The sequence below is a fragment of the Marmota flaviventris genome, chromosome 11 (assembly GCF_047511675.1).
Source record: "Marmota flaviventris isolate mMarFla1 chromosome 11, mMarFla1.hap1, whole genome shotgun sequence".
In the NCBI taxonomy this organism is placed as follows: Eukaryota; Metazoa; Chordata; class Mammalia; order Rodentia; family Sciuridae; genus Marmota; species Marmota flaviventris.
Window position 1 is genome coordinate 577,802 of NC_092508.1, and position 23,085 is coordinate 600,886.

At 44.2% G+C, this 23,085-nt stretch overlaps 2 protein-coding genes across 3 annotated transcripts in view; one reads left to right on the top strand and one right to left on the bottom strand.

Moving 5' to 3' along the window:
- Septin2 (septin 2) overlaps positions 1–19,991 on the bottom strand; it is a 37,212-nt gene extending 17,221 nt beyond the window's left edge. The window contains exons 1-3 of one of the 2 annotated variants that reach the window (XM_027951684.2): positions 19,773–19,991; positions 12,874–12,903; positions 11,410–11,530 (exon numbers count right to left, since the gene is read on the bottom strand). In XM_027951684.2, the coding sequence (XP_027807485.1) occupies positions 11,410–11,530; positions 12,874–12,882 (130 nt within the window). In that variant the 5' untranslated portion in view covers positions 12,883–12,903; positions 19,773–19,991. Of the gene's footprint in view, positions 1–11,409; positions 11,531–12,873; positions 12,904–19,442; positions 19,519–19,772 lie in introns of those variants that run through there. The other variant, XM_027951683.2, reaches the window with a different exon arrangement.
- Hdlbp (high density lipoprotein binding protein) overlaps positions 19,697–23,085 on the top strand; it is a 54,271-nt gene continuing 50,882 nt past the window's right edge. Inside the window, exon 1 of the mRNA XM_027951680.2 lies at positions 19,697–19,813. The gene's annotated coding sequence lies outside the window, so the exon portion shown is untranslated. The remainder of the gene's footprint in view (positions 19,814–23,085) is intronic.

The following is a 23,085-nucleotide window of genomic DNA, read 5'->3' on the forward strand; positions in this document are numbered from 1 at the left end:
TTCCAAATTGGCTGCACTCATTTGCAGTCTCACCAGCAATGTATGAGTTTACCTTTTTCCCCCCTGCATCCTCACCAACACCATTGTTTGTCTTCATAATGGTTGCCATTCTTACTGGGGTGAGATGATATCTTAGAGTAGTTTTGATTTGCATTTCTCTGACTGCTAGAGATGGTGAGCATTTTTTCGCATATTTGATGATTGTAATCCTCTTCTGAGAAGGGTCTGTTCAGGTCCTTGGCCCATTTATTGATCGGATTATTTGGTTTTTTTTTTTTTTTTTGGTGCTTGTCTTGTCGAGCTCTTTATATACCCTAGAGATTAGAGCTCTATCTATGTGTGAGGGGTAAAAATTTGTTCCCACGATGTAGGCTTCCTGTTCACCTCACAGATTATTTCTTTTGCTAAGAAAAAACTTTTTGGTTTGAATTCATCCCATTTTTGATTCTTGGTTTTAATTCTTATGCTATAGGCGTCTGATTAAGGAAATTGGGGCCTGGCCCAACTGATGATGATTAGGGCCTACTTTTTCTTCTATTAGACGCAGAGTCTCTGGTTTAATTCCTAGATCCTTGATCCATTTTGAGTTAACTTTTGTGCATGGTGATTCAATTTCATTTTGTTGCATATGGATTTCCAGTTTTCCCAGCACCATTTGTTGAAGATGCTATCCTTTCTCCAGTGCATGCTTTTAGCACCTTTGTCTAATATAAGATAGTTGAGATTTTGTGGGTTAGTCTCTGTGTCATTTATTCTGTACCATTGGGAATGCCTTCAGTTTTTCTGTTTAGAATGATGTTGGCCTGAGGCTTAGTATAGATAGCCTTTACAATGTTGAGGTAAGTTCCTGTTATCCCTAGTTTTTCTAGTGTTTTGAACATGAAGGGTGCTGTATTTTGTCAAATGCTTTTTCTGCGTCTATCGAGATGATCATATGGTTCTTATCTTTAAGTCTATTGATGTGATGAATTACATTTATTGATTTCCGTATTTGAACCAATCCTGCATCCCTGGGATGAATCCCATTTGATCATGGTGCACGATATTTTTGATATGTTTTTGAATTTGATTTGCCAGAATTTTATTGAGGATTTTTGCATCTATGTTCATTAGAAATATTGGTCTGAAGTTTTATTTCTTTGAGGTGTCTTTGTCTGGTTTTGGAATCAGGGTGATATTGGCCTTGTAGAATTAATTTGGTTTCCTGAAATAGATTGAAGAGTATTGTTATTAGTTCTTCTTTAAAGGTCTTGTAAAACTCGGCTGTATATTCGACTGATCCTGGGCTTTTCTTGGTTGGTAATCTTTTGATGGCTTCTTCTATTTCCTCACTTGATATTGGTCTGTTTAGGTTGTTTATATCCTCCTGATTCAATCTGGGTAGCTCATATGCCTTAAGGAATTTATCGATGCCTTCACTATCTTCTGTTTTATTAGAGTATAAGGTTTCAAAATAATTTCTAATTATCTTCTGTATTTCTGTAGTGTCTATTGTGATATTGTCTTTTTCATCCAGTATGCTAGTAATTTGGGTTCTCTCTTCTTCTCTTCGTTAACATGGTTAAGGGTCTGTCAATCTTATTTATTGTTTCAAAGAACCAACTTTTAGTTGTGTCAATTTTTTCAATTTCATTGATTTCAGCTCTGATTTTAATTATTGCTTGCCTTCTACTGCTTTTGATACTGGTTTGTTCTTATTTTTCTAGGGCCTTGAGATGTAGTATGAGGTCATTTACTTGATGGCTTTTCCTTCTTTTAAGGAATGAACTCCATGCAATGAATTTTCCCCTTAGTACTGCTTTCATAGTGTTCCAGAGATTTCAATATGTTGTGTCTATGTTCTCATTTACCTCTAAGAATTCTTAAAATTTCCTCCTTGATGTTTTCTGTAACCCATTGTTCATTCTCCATGTGATGTAGGAATTTTTCTTCCTTATTTTATCGTTGATTCCCAATTTCATTCCATTATGATCAGATAAAATGCATGGTAGTATCTCTACTCCTTTGTATTTGCTAAGAATTACCCTGTTGCATAATATACGGTCTATTTTTTAGAAGGATCCATGTGCTGCTGAGAAGAAAGTATATCCACTTGATGTTGGTTGATATATTCTATATATGTCAATTAAGTCCAAGTTATTAATTGTGTTATTGAGTTCTATAGTTTCTTTATTCAACTTTTGCTTGGAAGATCTGTCCAGTGGTGAGAGAAGGGTGTTAAAATCACCCACGATTATTGTGTTGTGATCTATTTGACTCTTGAACTTGAGAAGGGTTTGTTTGATGAACATAGCTGCACCATTGTTTGGGGCATATATATTAATAATTGTTATGTGTTGTTGGTGTATGGTTCCCTTGAGCAGTATGTAGGGTCCTTCTTTATCCCTTTTGATTAACTTTAGCTTGAAGTCTACTTTATTTGATGAGTATGGACACCCCTGCTTGCTTCCGAGGTCCATGTGAGTGGTATGATTTTTCCCAACCTTTCACCTTCAGTCTGTGTATGTCTTTTCCTATCAAATGAGTCTCTTGTAGGCAGCATATTGTTGGATCGTTTGTTTTTTTTTAAATCTAGTCTACTAGCCTATGACTTTTAAATGGTGAGTTTAAGCCTTTAACATTTAGGGTTACTATTGTTAATCTCACTTTTCTTAAAAATTAAGCAACCATCCCTCGTAACTGCAGGTAGGACAACTTAATGCAGTCTTCCCCATCTGGCGGGAATCTCAGCCTCATGTTTTCTCAGGGGCAATCTGCCACCTGGCTCCTCTCCTATGTCTTTACACAACTTCCTCCTTGTTTCAGAACTCCTTACAGACTGCTTCCCACATGTGCATCCTTGTGCCTGCAGATGCTACCCCAGTCCATGAACCTCACTTCTTTAGACCTCTGCCACAATTTTAAAAACTATGTCTCTGCTTAACATCCTTGTTTTCAGTCAGCTGAGCTGGTATTTTCCCAATGTACCATTTTTCCTGGGCCACTAACAGGATGATTTAAAAGTTGAAGATCTTGTGGTTAGCTTTCTAGCTCTATTCTTCAAACTACCCATCTCTTCCTCAACCCCTAAGTGCCTGCTTGCTTTTAACCCAAACTTACTGAGGTAACATTTACATACACATTAATGCACCACTTAAACTGTAGTTGGATTAGTCACGACAAGGTACATGCTTGGATGACCAAACTCCACTCAAGATATGGAACACTTCCTCAACCCTCCAGAGGCTCCCCATCTGTCTCAGCCATCTTTATTTCCAGGGCCCCTACAGGCAGATATCAACCCACTCTGCAACTACAAGAGGCTCTGGTCCTTCCAGAGCTTCACATAAAGAGAAGCCTGCAGCACAGCCTCTGTGTGTCTCACCACAGCGGAGACTCATCCCTGGACGGTGCCTAGCCGTCTGCTTCTTTGTACTGCAGGGCAATGTTCTAATTATGAACACACCCACTTGTCTGTTGCAAGAGACACCTGGGCCCGTTCCCGTCTGGGGCTGTGAGAGAGTCGTGTCAGTGTTCACACACAAGTCTGTGATGTGGGATGCAAAGTGGGATGATTGGGTTTTTTTTGTTTTGTGGTCCTGGGGATTGAACTCAGGGCACTCAACCACTGAGCCCCATCCCCAGTATTTTATTTAGAGACAGGGTCCCACTCAGTTGCTTAGCCCCTTGCCTTTGCTGAGGCTGGCCTTGAACTTGTCATCCTCCTGCTTCAGCCTCCCAAATCACTGGGATTACAGGTGTGTGCCACTATGCCCAGTGGATTACTGGGTTTTAACTGGTTTCCAAATTGATGGTAGCCTTTTGTATTCTTGCTATTAGCAGGGTTCCAGTTGTTCAATACCCGTGCCAATGCCTGGACTGCCAGCTTTGACCTCTCCAGCATTCTGTGGGCAGGGGTGGGAGGCCACCTGCCCATGAGCTGAGCATCCTCACTCAGCCTGGAGTATGGGGTGCTGATCTGGCATCACACGCCTTACACTATGCAATACAAGTGGCAAAGAAGTTTGCCCTAGCTCTGGACTTGGGCATTACTCAATGGAATTGGACAACCCCCCTTGAAACCTTATCCTCTGTCTTATTGGGTAAAGAACATTCTATCTAAACTCCTTTTGTGTCCCCATATAAAAATAAAGAGATTCTGGGTGCACGCTCTATTCCAGCTGACCCTCAAGGTTGCCGAACCATCCTAACCTCAATATGAAAATTTCTTCTGTGTTCTGTGCTTCTCCACCATTTTCTTAGCTTAATGTTGAAGCCTGCTCTTTTGAGCCCAGTTCATCTCGTAGCGCAGGTCGAGAGTGAGAGGTGGGGGTTGTGCCTCACTGTGGTGACCATGTGCAAATCTAGGCATGGGCTTCCTGGCCAGCTGGTCCTCCCTAGTGAACTGTCTGCTCACATCTTTTGCCTGCCTTCTTCATCTGTTGTGCTGAGGTGTAAAAGATTTCACACATTCTCCACAGGAATCCCTTCTCAGATGTGGTACTATGGACAATCTCTCAATTTATGGCCTGACTTTTTCTCACTGGTGTTGTGAATAAATTAACAAAGCACAACTGATTTTTTCTTCTTTTGTGATTGCTGTTCTTCACATCCTAAGAAATCTACTTACCCCAAAGCCATAAAATTATGATTGTCCATTTTCTTCTAGAATTGTTAGTTTTGCATTTAAGCCTATGATCCCTTTCAAGTTAATTATCTGATTGCTCATCCAGCTGTTATCTATTTCACTTTCTAGTCATCATGGCATCTTTGGCCTTCCACATGTATCTCCTGCCAGGTTCAGCCATCTCTACGTTCACCTGGCCCAGGCAGTCCTGATCACGGCCGCTGAGTCTTGAAATCCACAGGGCATGTCCAACTCTGTTCTTTCTCTAAACTGTTTTGTTTACTCCAGGTCCCCTGCATTTGCATTTTGACTTTGGAATCAGCTTGTTCATTTCTATTTTTAGATAGTTTAGTGGGACTTTCATTGAGATCAAATTGTCTCCATGCACAATTTAGAAAGAAAAGGTCATCTTCATAGTGTTGATCTACAAGAGGAGCAGATCTCACATATTCAGACTGTCTTTAAAATCTCTCAGCAGTATTCCCAGTACACATATCCTGCTAGATCTACCACTAAACAGCACAAAATTTTTATGTTATTGTAAATGATACTGTTTTTAAAAAGTTAGCTAGTATTATCATGGTACTGACTTTTTAAATTCATTTTTAAATTGTTTGCTGGTAATACACAGAAATAAAGTCTATTTTTATATGCTAAACTAGTACCTGAAACATCACAAAAATTTACTTAACAGTTCTAGTGGTCTGGTGGATCTCTTAGGCTTTTTTACATATACAAATCACATTATATACAACTCAAAAAAGAGGTTTTACTTCTGTTTTTTCGTGCATAAGAGTAAACATTCCCATTTTAGTACATACCCTTAACCCTAGGTTGAACTGCCTTCCCTTTTATTTCTAGTGTATTAATTTTGTCCTTTAACACTGTGAATCCTTACAAATGCACTTTCAGATGACACGATTCTTTCTTTGTACACCAGAGACAACACTGACTTTCTGACGATAAACCAGGTATTGCTGTGGTGAGCTCCATTCATGTACTCAGTTCTCCAATAACTTACTTGTCTGGAAATAATCTCTTCCAATGGGATTGCTGTATTAGGGAACAACAGGAGCATAATACAAATTTCACATCTGCTTCTGCACAATTTCATTAGTGAGAAGCCAGGGGAACCCAGAAAACAACACCCCAGTGCCCAGCGACCTCAATCCACTGAATGCTGTAAGCCACTCCAGAAGCCTAGAGCCACAGCTCTCTATGGGGTCCAGACCCTGCCTTTCTACAACACCCATCATCCACAGCTGCACTCTCCACATGCACTTCCACAGGCAAACGATGGCACTTATTCAAGACACAGTGGCTCACTTGGCAGAGTCAGCTACGGTTTAAACACCCCTTCCAGTATGTTCAAAAGTACTTGTCACTGTGATACTACAGGGTGAAGACTTTTAAGAGATCACAGGGGCTCTGCCTCAAGAATGGATTGATCTCTCAGTCCTGTTATACAGTGGTCTATCTTGCCAGGTGGTGCCCTCTCCAGGTGACATCACAGCAAGATACTCCCTAGATGTGGCCCTCTGACTTTGGACTTCCTAGCCCTCAGAACTCTGAGATATTTTCTTATAATCACCCAGTTGGTAGTATTGCTGTAAGAGCAGAAAATGGTCTAAAATACCATTAAAGGTATAATAAAACTGGCATCACTTGACTGTGCTCCAATCTTGTCTTCCGTGTGTCACTGATGAAGGCTGTGTGTGCTGTGCCCCTGTTTTGCCATCAGCCCAGGGGTTTTGATACAAGCCTGCATTCATGCTGGTTGGCCTGGAAGTTCAAGGTGCCTTTTTGAACACTGCTGAACTTGCCACGGCCCTAAGATGTCTCTGCCAGTGTTAACAGATGCCAATCCACTTTTTTTGTTAACTGTAATGGGATAATGGGATGACATGAAATGGGATGTAGTTCCTTCTTACCTGTTTCTGAAGTTTTATGAGACTTACACAATTTCTACCTCAAATGTTCAGTAGTAAAGCCATCGAGTCTAGAGTTTCTTCTGGGGAATGTTTTAAGATAAGTTCTACTTTTGTGGTATATAACTACTTGAGGGCCGGGGCTGTAGCTCAGTGGTAGAGCACTTGCCTCGCATGTGGGAGGCACTGGGTTCAATCCTCAGCACCACATTAAAAAAAAAAAAAAAACTAGAGCTTGTAAAAAAATATTTTATTCCTTGTTTTCAGTTTTGTCTTTCAGGGAGTTTTCCTGTTGCACCCGATTATTTATTGGCCGAGGTTGCTCATGTCCTTCCCGTGACCTGTTCCATGACTGCAGGGTCTGCAGACTTTGTCTTCACTTCCGTCTTCATAATTTGGTCTCTCTCTGCTCAATCAAGTCAGAGGTGATCCTGGCATAAATTTTTACCAATCTGGCTCTAGGTCACCTTGATTCTCAATACTGTCTCTCTTCTCTTCCATGCTTCCTGCTCTTTATTATTTCATTCCTCCTACTTACTGAATTTAGTTTGTTCTTCATTTAAGTTTATGGTAAAAATTTTGGTGGTTCATTTTAACCTCCTTTTCTGGTTATCCATTGAAGTCACACATTTTCCCTTAGGCACAACTGAGGTTTAATGCCACAAATGCTGATATGTTCTCATTTCATTTTTCTTCAGCTTAATAATGTTCTGACGTCACTGGTCATCACCGAACATACTTTTGTAAGTGGCTATAGTCCTTCACAAGTCTGGAGACTTTCTTGAGGTCCACACAGAACACCCCTGGTGAATAAGCCATGTCCCTGCAAAGGACACCTCAGAGTGTCACCTGGACCATGCTGCTGACACACCATTTAGGAATTGTATAAGCTTACTAGTTCTGTCTGACTTAACATGTTACTAAGAATGTTAAAAACTTGTAGATTCATGCCTTTTTCCTATCAGATTCTTCAGCATGTATATTAGAGCTTTGTTATCATGTACATTCACATTTACATGTTTTTTTGGAAACAACTGATTCCTTTATCATTAGGGAACTCTTAAGGTTGCCCTATTCTATTCTCTCTTGATTACCTACTTACCTGCTTCCTAAGTAAACCTCCTCTATGCCTTTAACTGGAGCAAACTCGAGTTTTCTCCCATCATGCAGACCAAGAACCCTGCTGGTTCTAAGTCCAGTGCCCCCTTCTCTCTGGGAACTCCTCAAACCCTTCTTCAGAGACTGGTCTTCTCTGGTGACATCTCTTGGTGGCCCATGAGGGGAATTTTGGAGGCCTCAACTTTGTGCAAGAGGGTTCAGGATAACAAACAAGCACGTGGACACCTATGAGCCATTTCCAAACTGCACCACTGGGTATAAGAAGCACAGACCCTAATGGTTCAAATGAAGAGTGCAAACCTGGCAGTGCTGCGGGGACTCCCCATGCCACCTGTGCAACAGGTGAGAACCTGCAGCTGCCTCTCACCACTGCTTCGCAGACGCTCTCAAACTGCACACACAGATACAAAGGAAGACTGTGGGTGTGACCCCTGAGGAGGGAAAGTCCCAGTGCCCTCAATCCAGAGGGTGGGGTGAGAACATGCTTGGGGTCCTCCCTCCCAGCTGACTTCACTGCCGTTCCTACAAGGAATTTTCTTCGTAGGAACTTTCTTCAGTACTTTTACTTTAAAATTTCATTTACTTAAAAAACAAAAACAAAGACCCGCCTTTCCTTGTGGCTGCACAGCATTTGCTGAGCAGCAAGGTCTTTCTTCCTGACTGTGAGTCACGTTCTCTGCCTGCGGCGTCCCCTCGTGTCCTCACGTGCTGTGCTGTGCTTCCTCGTCTTTATCCTGCTTTGCGAGGCATCACTAACTTCTGACAACTTGTACTGGGCCGTGTGGTGGTGGCTTTCTTTCTACTTATTTCACTGGTGCTTGCTGAGCTTTTTGGGATCCAGGACAACATGCATTTATGATTTTCATCAAATACCGACAATGCCCAGGTGCTGTGTTTTCAGTGTTTCCTCCCCCACCTTCTCTGTGACTTCGGTCACCTGTGTGTCAACTTGCTTGTCATGGGCCACAAAGGCCGGGAAGCTGTGCTCCACGTGCTCTGGGCTTTTCTGCCTTTAGCTCTGCTCTTCTGTGCTCAGTTAGACCTTTTGTACTTGTTTCCCTCCACAGTGCATAAAGTGCTCTCAGGCCAGGCTGATTCTCTCATACCAGATTTTCCTTTCTTTTTCACAGTGCTGGGGATAGAACCCAGGTGCCCGTGCATGTGAGACAAGTGCTCTAACACCGAGCTACATTCAACCCAGATGTTGTTACTTTAATCTCCTGAAATTTCATCTGGTGTTTTTTACTACCTTCCATTTATCTCAGTATATTCATGTTTTTCTTAAAGTATAGGGGCACTCTTAAGAGTTCTCAGAGCTAGTGGCACACAGCAGGAGGAATGATCATGAACTTATCACAACAAAAAAGGTTCCTGATTGTCATTTCTACATCTGGTCATCTGTGGATCTGGTCCTGTTGCCTCATTTTCCTCCTGTGAACTACCTTTTTGCTTCTCGGATAGCCAACACTTCTTTATTGGCATTAACTACCATGAACGCACACTGCATGTGTGGGTGATGCCTCTCTGCGAAGGCCTTTGTCCTGGCAAGTGCTCGTCCTTGTGAACCCCGACATCTCAGGCTGTTGGTAGGCTGTGTGCTGGAGAGCCGACCTCATCCTTCATGTCCAGCCAACCCTGTTCCCAAGCAGGAACTCCCTGGAGCCTATCCTCGGTGCCCTGGGTGTTCGGTAAGACCTCTCTACTTTGGACAAGTGGAACTCCCCTTTCCAGACCACTGCGAGCTTTCTGGTCCTGTGCAGCTTCCAGCCAGCCCACAGTCTCTGGGTAGTTACATTTTACTCACGTTCAGCAATGGTATTCAGCCACAGCCTGAGGGGACCCCACTGCAGCTCTCTGGAGCCCTTTTTCTTTGGGGGAGTTCTGTCTTGCTACATCAGGTTTGAGCCACCCCAGCTCCCCTGAACTGTGATCTGTCTCTTTAGATGTTGAGACTGTTGTGTTCTTGATTCTCACCCCACCCCACCGCAGGGCCAGGGTGAAGGGCAGATGGCTGCAGTGTCTGCTTTCCTTCTTGCAGGATCAACCAGTGCGGGCCCAGCATCTTGTGCTGTCTTCTAGTTATTCAGGGTAGGAGGACTAATCTGGTCATCTCAGGGGCCGACCAACACAGAACTCAGCTCTAAATGAGCCACCAGTTCTTAAGAAGTTTCATGAGACACAGCTGTGGCTGCTCATGTGCTGTTGGTGGCTGCTTTCCCACTTCAAGGGCAGAGATAAACAGCTGTGCACACTGCATGGCCACAGAGCCCAAGATGTCTACTATCTGGCCCTTCAGAGAAAGAGACTCCTAGCTCTTCAATTACTACCACAACCTATTTTTGAGTGTGACACACCACACTACATTTCTCTTCTCTACCAGAAACTTAAATTTACATCATTATTACAATCATGAAACTGAGCTCGTAAAACATGTTGAGACACTCACTTTTCTTCTCCAAGAATTCCACAATTTCTTTCACTTCAGATGCATGAACTAATAACTCTAAGGAATACTCACTTGTCCGTGTTCATGAGCAAAGCTTTTTCCAATGCCTACCTTAGTATTTTTGATAATTTTGCAGTTACCAAGAATGAAATAAAACATGATATGGTTAACAGAATTAATACGTTCAGCATGTCCAAGGACATGCTGAAATACAACACATAGCATTGTCCATAAAATATAATAGGTGAATAATACAATGACATCTGATGTAACAAAAAAAAAAAAAGAATGTCAAGTAACCACTTAATTTCAATGAACTTTAAGAAATAAGGGTTTTAATTGTGCAGTAGAACTGTTATTTGCTTAAAATACATCCACCAGTACAATTTTAGGAGTTAGTAATTTTTTAACAAGAATTAAAAACAGTTCTGATTGATGAGTACAGCAGCTATCTGTTAACATGTAATAATGACTACACATCTAGGAGGCTTTTAGACCCATAAACATTTTAGATTTTTCTGGATGAGAATTTTAGAGTGGTTTAGGGGTCTCTCAAGGCTCTTTCATGAGGAAATAGTCAATGTCAGCAAGATACAGTCCTGCATCTAAGTCTGCCTGGGGCTGGAGTGTGTTTCCAAGGGGGTCCCCCACACGGCTACCCAGACCTTAAGTTCCCCGCCTTGCAGCCTTCTCTATGAGCTGTGTGAGCGTCCTCAAAGCCCACAGTGGCTTCCCCTGGAGCCAGTGGACCCAAAGAGGGCAAGCTGGGAGCCACGAGGCCTTTTATGACCTAGTATAAGAAGTCATACCCGTTCATTTCTGCAGTGACCTCTGGCTATATAGGTAGTTGGGGGGTTGTGGGGAGACGGGTCATGAAGACAAGGAGTTAAAGGTCACTTGAAGCCATTTTGGAAGTCAGCTGCCACAATGAGCAAAAACCAGACACGGTGCCACAGTAACCCAGCTACTGGGGAGGCTGAGGCAGGAGGATGGCAAGTTTGAGGCCAGTCAAAACTTAGGGAGGTCCTGTCTCAAAATCATAAAAAACTTAAAAAGAACTAGGGATGCAGCTCAGAGGTTGAGTACTCCGGGTTCAATCCCCAGTACTGCAACACTCCCTGCTGAACCCCCAACACTCATATGTAAAGAGATGAAAGAAAAATGATAACTCTACTCAAGCCAAATTTTTCAAGTGATTTGAGCCTGCCAAAGGAATCTTCCTTCTATTCTACGCAATGCTTTTGCTATACCCCATGGCTGGGAAGAGGGACAGCTAATTAATAACATTGAGGTATAAATTAGTTTCTTACCAACCACCATCAATGTGAACTCAAAACCTTTTTTCACTGATTTCCGGTGAACTTGATTGGGAAGATTTGCAAATCCAACATAGCCAGGAGTTTCTGGATTTATAAACTGAGTTGGTTGTTGCTAAAACAAGATTTAAATAAAAAAAGAAGAAGAGCTAATAAATAACTTGATTGTTTTTCAGATATAACCACTTAGACCTACAACAAATAAATAGGTGATAGTTCTAAAAAGCCATTTCTCAGAAAATGGTATTATTCACTTATGATCACTAAAAGAAAAAAACCAATAATCCCTTAGCTATATGCTAACCTGAAATGAACATTTTGTTAATCAATATTCTGCTTATGAATTCAGCAACATATAAAAGGTACAAGTTTATTAATTCCTCTTAGTTGCAATTTCTAAGTTGAGATAAATGGAGTTACAAGAAAAAAACCAATCAAGCTTACAAAGAGTACTAAACTGAGTGGTTTCATTCAGCAGATGTGGCTACAGAACAATCTCCAACTAGACCCTTTGAGGGACACACTTATGAAAGGGAGACAGCTCCTCTGCCATCTTCCCAGCTCTGTGGGACACGGCATCACCACAGGCCAGGCTGGGGACCCACAAGTGGGTGCTGAGTATACAGCTTCAAAGGCCAAAAAAGAAAAGCGCAAAGAGCATGTGAGCCTGCGCAGAAGCACCAGTGCTCCTAAGGGACAGGGCACCAACACAGAGTGGACAGAGAGGCAAATGGCAAGCCAGGGCCAGGCAGTAGCACCCTGAAGATGAGAAGAAGTTTCTAGAAAGACACAACTGATTTTTTAATTGGAAAGACATGAATCAGTCTCTTAGGATTACATTTTATAAACTGCATTCACATGTACATACAAGTGGAAGTAAATATACACAGATTTTAGTAGTGTTATTTTGCTGGGTGGAAAAATGGCTGATTCTTTTTTTTTTTTTTTTTCTTATCTATGTCCCACACAGATAATACTTTTATAAAAAGCAAAAACTGATTATGATTTTTAAAAACCTGACAGCAATGGACAACAAGAGGCTCAAAGCCAGAAGGCAGGCAGAACTGATACTGTGACTTTAACCACAAGTTCCGTCTTTCTCAGCATGTGTCTTAGAATTCACTTACCTTAGGCTTTGAGCCAGCTCATCAGGGCTGACCTAAGCCAAATCATCAAGTCTAAGAGCTCCATCAAGCTCAGCATGATAAACTACCAGAATTTAAAATCACTATTTGATTAGTCCGCTGGGAATGACCTAAGGAGGCTAAATGGATTGTTATTGCTGTGTTCAGAAAAAAAAAAAAAACCTGAGAAAAGAGACAGCTCAAAACTCTTAGAATGACAAATTAGACTTCTTTATCTCAATGAATCAAACATGTAAGTCCTGACTGTAAAAAGTTTGAAAAAATAGATCAGTTTCTCCTTACCCTGTGTATATATGATAAAGCAGGATCTTACCTTAGACATCTTTCCTGGTGTCTCCTCTATCTGTTAAAAACAAAGCAAAACCCACCTCAGTGTCTGCACATGTATACCACACAAAACCCACCTCAGGGACTGCACATGTATACCATATATGCTTCTCACGGGCCTCAGATACATCCCCAGAATCATGAAAAATCACCTTTTATCACAGAGGTAAATTAGATTTAAATGTCGGACGCAGACGAAAGCAACCATATGCATCATGTACATGTGATCCATTCCACATTTTCAATATTAAGCTTTCTTTTCAGCACTGGCTGACTACATGCTAGACACTAACTCTTCGCCATCCAGGGTGCAGAGGTGCCAAGCTGCAGAGTGAGCAGGATCAAGGCACCCGAGTGCTAGGGAGTCCACAACATTTTTAAAGAAGTCTAGAATCTGTAGACAAATCTTAGAAGCCTTGAAGCATTGGGAAACACCAGCACTGTTGGCTGACCTTCAGAAACAAGGTCAGGAGACAGGCCTGCAGTCCAATGCGATTCCCTCTGAGGCTCAGAAACAGTACTAAGTGCCTTTCACTTTGCTGTTTTCCCTCTTTTCCCTAAATCATGAATATTGCACACTCCAAGTGTCTCTTCTAAATGGAAATATTCCCAAGCATCTTGGAAGAAATGAGGTCCCCAAATACATGCAGTGTATTTGGTCTGGTTATTCAAGGTAATAGAGCAGTAAGATTCAAGAGCCCTTGAGTTTATGGTAACGTCTCCTAGAACGCCTAGGTTACAGTCTTGATTCTTCTTTTTAGAGGCCCACTATATGCCTTGGTCTTGGAAAACCTAGGAAATCTCCTTAACAGTAGAAGTTCCCACAGGAGAAAAAGAGATGGAAGAAAAAAATAAATTTTCCTAACAACAAAGATCAGACTGTATACATTAACCAACTATGTGAAACTGTGTAAGAGAGGTAAATTAAGGTCTCTTGAGTGGAAAGGATAGTCTAGAAAAATTCTAGTAGACGAGAACTGAAAAGAGTAACTACCTCAGCAAAACCTAAGGTTGGAAAAGGAGTAGAGGAAGAGGTGAGGGTCAGATAGAAGCACACACATTGACAGAAATGACACCTCAACTTCCAACAACAAAAACTAGTGTCTGATTAGGAAAGAAGAGGAAAGCCATTGAAGAGAAATAGAGGAGACCCTCCATATTAAGAGAAAATAGGTAACAGACAACAATTTGATCACCCAGCAAAGATAAGGAAAAAGAACAAGAGCAAACAGAACCAACAGCAACCCTCAATCAAAACAAAAGGGATGAAATTCAAAATATCTGCCATCAGTATAAATGTAAAGGAACCTCATTTCTCCTTAAAAAAAAAAAAAAAAAAGAAATAGGACCTGTGACGTAACTCAGTTGTAGAATGCTTGCCTAGCACATGTGAGGTCCTGGGTTGACCCCAGCACCAAGAACTTTAAAGTTTTTACAAATCAAGAGGGCTGGGGACGTGGCTCAGTGGTGAAGCCCTTGCAGCAGGATGGGAGGTAGATTGGTTAGAACAGAAATGTGCTTAAAACTAAGGACCAGAGAAAGGCTGAAAGATACCACACCAGGGCAAACCCGAGGAGCGACAGGACTAGCATGAGTCAGGCAGGGTTCAAGGTAAAAGAACTAAACAGTAAAGACAAGAACACAAAGTTAAGTTAATAAAAATATAATTTGAATGAGGAAACATCCATGGGCCTTTCTCAGAACCGGATAGATGCAGGGAACACGGGATGAGAGAGGCAGAGTGGACTGCGAAATCCCACAGACACATCTGACTTAGCAGAGGACGCTGGACTCAACCAAGAAAGCATCTGAAAGAATAAAGTAAAACTTTAAAAATTGGGGTTTACACGTATTAGAGAACAGTGAAAATTGAAGAAAAGAGAGGACACATAGGAATGGTGGGACAAAAGGTGGCACGGAGGGAAAGGCGGAAGAAGGGGTGTGCTCCTGGCCCTGGAAGGGACTGGACAACCTCCCAGAGCCAGCGTCACCCAGAGACAAGACTAGGTGGAGTAAGAGCTGATTCTACAGCTCAACACAGAGCAAGTACCAGGGCCAAGCCCTGTGCAGGAAGGGAAACTCTCCACTGCACTTTATGAAGGCTGCATGGCTTAATAAGAGATCCAGAGGGAAAGGGGGGGTGAGGGAAGGAGAGAGGAAACAAAAGAAGCACCTTCAGGAAGGAAGGGGCCGACACACCGGAGTGAATCTCACTCATGAATATCAGAAGTTAATCTCACTCATGAATATCAATGCAAAAATTCTAAAAAAAATATTTGCTAGCAACTGGATTCCAGAAACATATCAAAAGGTCCCGTCACTGGGGTTGGGTGGTGGCTCAGTGGCAGAGTGCTGACCTAGCATGCGTGAGGTACTGGTTTCGGTTCTTAGCACCATATATAAACAAGTGAAAAAAATAAATATACAAAAAACAAATATATATATACATTTTTAAAAAAGGCTCTATTACTATAAGCCATCACAACAACATATTAAAGAAAAACTCATGGATAAATGCATGTTGATGAGGTATACAATAAAATTCAGCAACCAATCCTAATATAAAAAATAAAGAAACTACTTAAATATAACTCAGGATTATTTCCCAAAACCAATGTCAAATGCTATTCCCTAATGCTAAACCTACGTGAATTACAATTAGTAACTGAGCTCGAATGTCCATTACTATTACAAAGCTGGGGCCTTCCAGGAAACTTAGGCAGCATGAAGACCCCCTCTTCAAACGATCAAGCCAGAAAGATTTCAGACGTGATTCAGAGTTAACAGGAATGAGTTTATTGAAGGGGTAGGAAAAGGGAAAGGGGACACTCTTGAGGGTGAGAGTAGGTGCTCTCAGAGAGGAGAGGGACCACGTGCCTGTCCTACACTCCAGTTTTACTGGGGTCCCAGAAGTTTCCAGAGAGTCCTGCCCAGGTTCACCTCTTGACTTCTGACTGACAGCAAGACGATATCAGACTTTTAAGTCCCACTGCCATGGAAACTGTAAGTCCCCTTGGCCCATGGTAACCAGTTCTAATTGGATTCTTCATGTATTCTTACAGATTTTACAGTTAGGAGGAACTAATCCTTATCTCCAGAGTTTCTTCTGCAGATAGGCAGTTTGCTGAGGAATGTGACATGTCCTGTCCACTTAAGCCAGGCAGGGCTGTGGGCAAATTGCTTCTTGGAAAAGAAAGCATGTGGTGTTCAGCACGGTGGGCCCATTTTATGGAATTATTCTTTTAACCTTGAGTTCCCACCATCCTCAACTGTCTGTCCCTTAACATTTTCTACACATATTTTTAAATACTTATAAAAAACTTCAAGGCATAATTCAACCCCCCCCCCCAATGTGCCACCCATTATCCAGATTCAAAAATTACCAATTCAAGGCCAATCCCAGTTCATCCACCCTCACTCTTAGTCTTCCAGTCCAGGACTACTGTGCAGTCAAACCTAGACCCAGCATTTCACTTATACTTTGGTATGCATATCTAAAAATAAAGGCTCCTAAAATGACATATCTGAGGAAATAAAAGCTTTTTGATGTAATAAAAAAAAACAGTATTCATATTTTTCAATTGTCTGGACGTTTTTTTTCATTTTGACAAGAATCTAAATAAGATCTGGATATTGCAATTTTACCATGATTATTTAATACTACTTCAGTGAGTTTTGTGAATGCAGTGAAATAAGGTGAAAACACAAAACAAAAACTGTTGCTGACAGGACTGAATACACAGAAAACAGAAACACTGGGGTTAAAAAAATAATAATTCTAAGCCAGGCATGGTGACAGATGCCCACGGTCCCAGCTGCTTAGGAGACTGAGGCAAGAGGACCACTTGATCCTGGGTTGGAGGCCGGCTAGGGTAACATAGCAAGACTATGCCCCTACCCACTTCCAAAAGAATTTTAGAATAAGATAATTCAATAGGGTGTCTAAATACAAGATGGATATTAACTAAGTCAAGTTTCTCCCAATACTAGCAATAAATAAGGAATGTAAAGAGGGAAAATGTCATTGACATCAGAAAAATCAAACACATAGACATAGGAACAAGTTTAGGAACAAGAGAAAATAGGTCCTATGTGAACCAAATTATTTTCCTTTTCCCCAGATTATCATAATTAGGTCTAATTCTAAAAGGAATCTCTAATGATGGGCTTTGTTCTTAAGGGAGCATGTAGCCGACCTTCCCATTCCTGTGGAGGTACAGATCTCTGCAGACAGAGGAGTGGCACCTGCTTTACCAGCTATTATACCTACCCAACCTAAACCAAGACCCTGTGACAGGAAGACCAGAGCCTCTCTTGGACCCTCGGGCCCTGGTTTTGGCCGCTGACCACCTTCATTTGCACACCATTCAGACACTGGCCTCATGTTGCCCTTGACCTCTACTCTGCTGTGCTCCTCCAGGGAAAACGGTGACTTCCACTTCTGTCTGGTTCCTCCATATCAAGACCTTCTCCCGAGACACAAGTATGAGAAAATGGAGGAAAAATGGAGAACACACTATTTTGTGTCAATTATGAATTCCAGGCTACAAATTCTTAGAAGACATTCAACTCTGCTGTAATGTCTCCTATTTGTTTCACATTAATTTTTTTTTGAATCATAGTTTGGATCCACAGAGGTTTTCTAACAATTTAATTTATTAACTAAATAAAATAAAAGCTGAAAAGGAACTGAACCTTTGGAGCACCTGGTTTTCAGTGGGAAGGCTCTGATCTAGTAAGACTGCTGAGCACTGTAATTGATTAAAACCTCGGGTACAGACCAATGGGATCCCCCAACTCTCAAAAATGTGGTCAAGTGAAAAAGTTCTGTTCTTTCACACTATGCTCATTCCAGATGCTGCAAGCTGTTTATAAGTTCTTTATCCTTGCCTCACACAGAGCAATACCCTCATCCAAATTTGCATATAATAAACCAACTTACCCAAACAAGGGATCAAGAACAAAGAAAACTACCCCGGCATTATAAATTCTTATTTTGCAAGTGGCATTTATATTAATGAAATACTCACAAATGAGAATTATCATTCATTTATATATGTTATCCTATATCACCCCAAGTTCACAAAGTGATCCCCCAACTTTCAACACAGGACTCCAAAGGTTCATCATTCCCTATCCAAAGGGCTTAAAATGTTTCCACATTTGGATTCTTTCCATCTGAGGAAGGCATATGTATTCTAGTACCCTTCAATCAAGGGAACTTTATGTAGAAACTGGCCCAACCACCAGCACAAAGTGGAGTAAGTACAGGCAATATCAACAGACTCCCTCGGCTCTTCAGCCAGATTAGTTTTGGTGCACCCTTTTCTCTAGGAAAAAACAACTTTTTCCATTTACAGAAGACTCTATATTTTTGGAATTCAGAAAAACCTGAATCTCATGAATTTAGGTCCTACCCTCTTTCCCTAGGTCACCCTGCTAAATGAGAACGAAAAGCTTATCTCATATAAAAACTCTAAACTGTGGCATTGATGAGAGAGATCAGAGTGGAATACTGAAAAAGTATCAGCTAGACATAACCAGTATACACTGTCAGTGCTATATAGGACCCCAAAAATAACCACTAAAAATAATGAACCTCAAACTAGAAGCACCAGTAAATCGCTTTCTTAGCCCCCCCACGTCATCGTAGTTTTCTTTATAATGACAAAACTTCCCTATATCTTAGAAATACTTGATATCACCTACTACGTGCTGGTCACCGTGCTAGGCAACGTGAGGGTGACCACTACCTCACAGCATCGGGCGAACACCTATGCAGCCTGCAAATCCAGCACAAGCAGCGGGCAGGAACACCAGGCGAGCGGAAGGCGCAGAAGGTGGCCAAGGTGGGGGCACCGGCCGGGCGCGGCGGACCGTGGCAGTGTGCACTCCCAGCTCAGCGCGGCTGCGTCGTGGGTCTGCGCGTCTGCAGAGCCCACAGGGTCGCGCGGTGCCGAGGCGAAGTGGAGCCAGAAAGCTACGGGAACCAGGCGTGGTCCGGACTTCGGTGCCCTGGCCCGCCCGGCTCAGCGCCCTCCCCACTGGGCCCCCATCCCCGCTGTCTCCTTCGGTGCAGGAGGCCCTTTGTCCAGCGTCGCCGGTGCCGGCGGAACGGACAGGCCCTGCGGCCTCTCTGCCCACTTATCGCCCACGTCCATCATATCGGCGCGACGGGCTCCGCGACCCTGAGCTTCGCAAAGGTCGCGGGGTGGCCGGCAAGTCCTCCACATCTCCAGGACGAAATGGCACCGTTGGAGGGACAAGATGGCCACAGGACCGAAGCGCCCGGCGGACCCGGCTCCGCCGCCTCCCTCTCTACGCTCGCCTGCTCGCGGCCCCGCCGGGAGGCCCATCCTCGGGGCCGCGCGGGGGACCGCGGCGTCGCAGGCTCGCCGCCCTCGGGCAGGGACCCTCCCGCCGCGCCCCTCCCCCGCCCGGCACCCGCAGCAGACCGGCGCTCGAGCAGGGGCGAGCGCAGCGCCCCGCAGCCCCTCGAGAGGGTCGGCCTGTAGCTCCAGGCCGTGCGGCAACGGGACAGTCGGGCAGACTCACCTTCCGATCCGCCAAACCGCAGAAGAGGTGCAGACCCAACGCGCCGCCGACCGGACCCGCCCCGCCCGCCCGCGCGCAGGCGGATTGCGTCATCGAGCCGCCCCGCCCTTGCCAACACCTTCCTGGCCAGAGCCTCCCGGCCTTCCTCCCCTCCCCCGCGCAGCCCCAGAGCGCAGGCGCACAAGCGTCCGCGGCGTCCGCCTCTGCGCAGGCGCCTTGCCCCTCCCACGGCGGTTGGCCATATAGAGGCTGGGGGCGGGGGGAGGTCAAGCGTAGCCTCTTCTCCTTTACCAAGATGGCGGCTTGTCCCTGTTTCGCCACATTTCCTACCTTATGAGCTTGGTTTCCTCACGCTAATAAGAGTGGTACAGGTAACGAGAATCTTCGCCTTACGGGAAACTGGACTGGGAGAAAGGGCGCTTCTCTAGAAGGAGCCAGGTGGCCGCTGAGGGTAAGGGCGGCCGGGGACGGGCAGGTGGCGGCGTGAGTGCAGAGGGCTGACGGGGAGGGGGCCTTCGCCTCTATCCTCCCCTCCAGGAAGATGGCGGCAGCACCGAGCTGGCAGCGCCGAGAGGGGCTGGGCTGCGGCTGGCGAGCCGCCGGCGGGCTCCTCTAGCCGCCGCCGCGGCCGTCTCGATGGCACGTTGCCGCGCCGGGATTGGCTGCGCATGGGTCAGGTGGGGCGCGGCCCGCGCACACCATAGAGTCGGGCCCGTCCCGGGGGACGTGGCCGTCCTGCGCCAGCCCGGGCCCGCGCCCCGCGGGGAGGGCGGAGCCGGCGCGGCCTTCGCTTCTCCTAGTCAGAGGCGCTAGGTGAGACCTGCGGTGTGCTCAGCGCGCTGGCTCGCAGCGGCCGGCCCAGGGTCCAGCGGGGATGTTCTGTCCTCTGCCGCGTGTGGCCTACGGCCCGGGCAGCCGTCGGAGTCTCCCGCCTCGGCCTGACGCCAAGGCCGCTGTGCAGGAAGCCTCCCTGCGCGCCCCTGACCACGAGGAAACCCTTCCTGCTTCACTAGCGGGTGACAGGCGTTGAGACCCGGAGCTGTTCTGACACAAGGCCCGTTGCGAGGGTATTTTTGTGAGTGGCCCCCTTGGAAGGGGGCCAGGTGCTTAGGTTCGCTGACTTAGAAGACGAGGGTCAGCTTTGACGTGGTGTTTGCATTCCGAGTGAACCAAAAGAGAACTGACGCGTTTTGCGTATTAAACAGTGCACACGGGCGAAGAAACGTTTGGAGTAACCTGTAGAGGCCGTGATCTTCACTTGCAGGATGACTCGTCCTTCAGTTTGGGGGTTTGTTATTTGTAGATGTGCAGTTTCAAAACTACCCCAAGATCTCAGGCAATGACTTCACACATTTAGTGTCTTCAGTCGCTTTCTTAGCAGGCAGCTTTCTTAAAACATCTTTAAGATAAAGTCACAAGATAGTTGAGCTGTTGATAGTTTAATGTTCCTTGTGGAAACAAACCTGAAATACTGAAACATTGGATGAAACCTAGCGCCTTTGTGTATATTTCAATTATTTCCAACACTCAGAGTGCCCCAGGATAAATTCATTAAGTGTGTGATACAGTAGAATGCTCAGAAGTAGTGTTTTAAAGTAGCTCAGAAAGTTTTGGTTAAGAATAACCTTCATCTCCAGGGGCTTTCCTATAATCCCAACTGCTCTGGAGGCTGAGGCTGGAGGACCATCAAGTTCAAGACCAGCCTGGGTAACTTAGTCAAACTTTGTCTCAAAAATAAATACATAAAATAAAGCTGCCATCATGTGCATTCCTATTTCTCTGGATCCAAAACATCAACAGTTAACCTACTGTGAGAATTTAGGACTCGGGGAAAATGGAGACTACTTTCTCAAGCCTCAGTGACAACTTTAGAAGGTCCATTAACTAATTCACAATAATGGTGAAACTTTCCTGATACTGTTAGTTGTGCTATGAGCCAAGGCTGTGTAGAGGCTTGTCTCATTGTACCTAGAATCACTAATGCTGCCTGGGAAGAGTGCCAATGTAATGCAGAGTCCCTGTCACAGCGGCAACTCCATCAGGCAGGTTGATTCTTAGTGGCCTGATGAGAGACTTTCTTGGGTCATTAAGTCTCTGACTTTGTTGTTGTAGTCTGTGGCTGTCTGCCTAAGTCTCAGGGCTCACTTCTTTAGTCACTTTTACTGAAAAAGTGATTACATGATACTTTGGGCTAAAGCAATGTTTTATTTTTTCCTCCCTCCTAATTTCTAGAATCAGACATTTTACAGGTAGAATTTCTGGTAGGCTGTTGTTTGGGCAGATATGCCCGAGTTCCTCGAATACCATTGAAGAAGAGCCAGATGCTTTCTGAAACATGTCTGGGCGTCTGTCATCGTATTAGTCATCCTTGTTGGTGCTTGCTGTGAGGTTGGTAACAATATGTTGACCGTGTGTATGCTCCCTTACTATGTTTAATTGACATTCATACAAATTCTAAAATAAAACTCTGACATGACTTTTTTATGCTCATATATGAGTACAGGACCAGTGTAACTCCACACCACGAACAACCACAAAATGAAGTTACACCCCATGTACATATGACATGTCAAAATACCCGGTTCTGTCATGTATGACTAAAAAGGACAAATAAAAGAATAAAATAAAAATCATTTCAAATCAAGATCATATCTTCCTATGATTTAGTGTCAAATACACAGTAGGGGCTGGAAAGGAAAAGTTCTAGTGTCCTTCCCCAGTCTCATTCCTCCCTTCAGAGGACCCTCTGCGCCTCCTCATGGACTCCCTGGGCCTTTGTTTCCAAGTCTCAAGAGCAGGTTTGCTTAACTCACTTGCAGCTCCCACCCTGTTTGACAGGAGAGAGTGAATGTGGAGTTTCGGGCTTTCTTTCACCCCTTCTTTCCCTGTGCAGACAGATCATGGCTCCCCAGAGTGGGTGTGTCCTCAATTTGGTGAGTTCAGTGTGTGTGTGTAGGGGGAGGTGTTTAGTGTTTATATTGTGACTACACAGTGCCATTCACAGCTAGGCCAAGAGGTGTAATAGGGTTATTTTTATTTTCCTGGATAACGTTTTGTTTTCCCTGGAGTTATGAATTTTGTTTGGTTTTTGTTTGCTCCTTGCTTAGTTTTCTACATGTCAATAAAGTCTGTTTCCAAGGAATTTAGTGCTTTTATCTGGTGAAAGGCAGTGTTCTATTCATTTCCTTGTGGATTGGTTCTTCCAGTGCTGAGCACTGCAGCCTTGGCTGCCTGGACTGTGCCTCATGCCACCGCAGCTCCCTGCGTGTTGGGACCTGGGTCTTCTGGAGCCCAAGTTCTGCCGTCTTCACTGTCACCTTGCTGGAGCACATGCTGTCAACCCTGAGGGCAGCTGCAGGGAGGTGAAGTGCCTAGGGCTCACGTGTCTTCAGGTGCTGTGTTCTGCCTTGTGCCTGCGCGCAAACCTAACATGGTTTTGTCCTCTGCACCACGGTCGCTAAAGTCTTAGGCCATCCTGAGTGTGGAGCCTTCATGCGTGACTGTTTTGGCAAAGGTCAAAGGCTCTCTCTGGAATTAAGAACACCAAAAACAAGATTCCTTTGGGGTCTGTTTTCAGAGTCTGTTGACTCTGGGCCTCTTTATTTGGCAATTTGTGTTCCTGATCCTGAGTTTCTTAATTCAG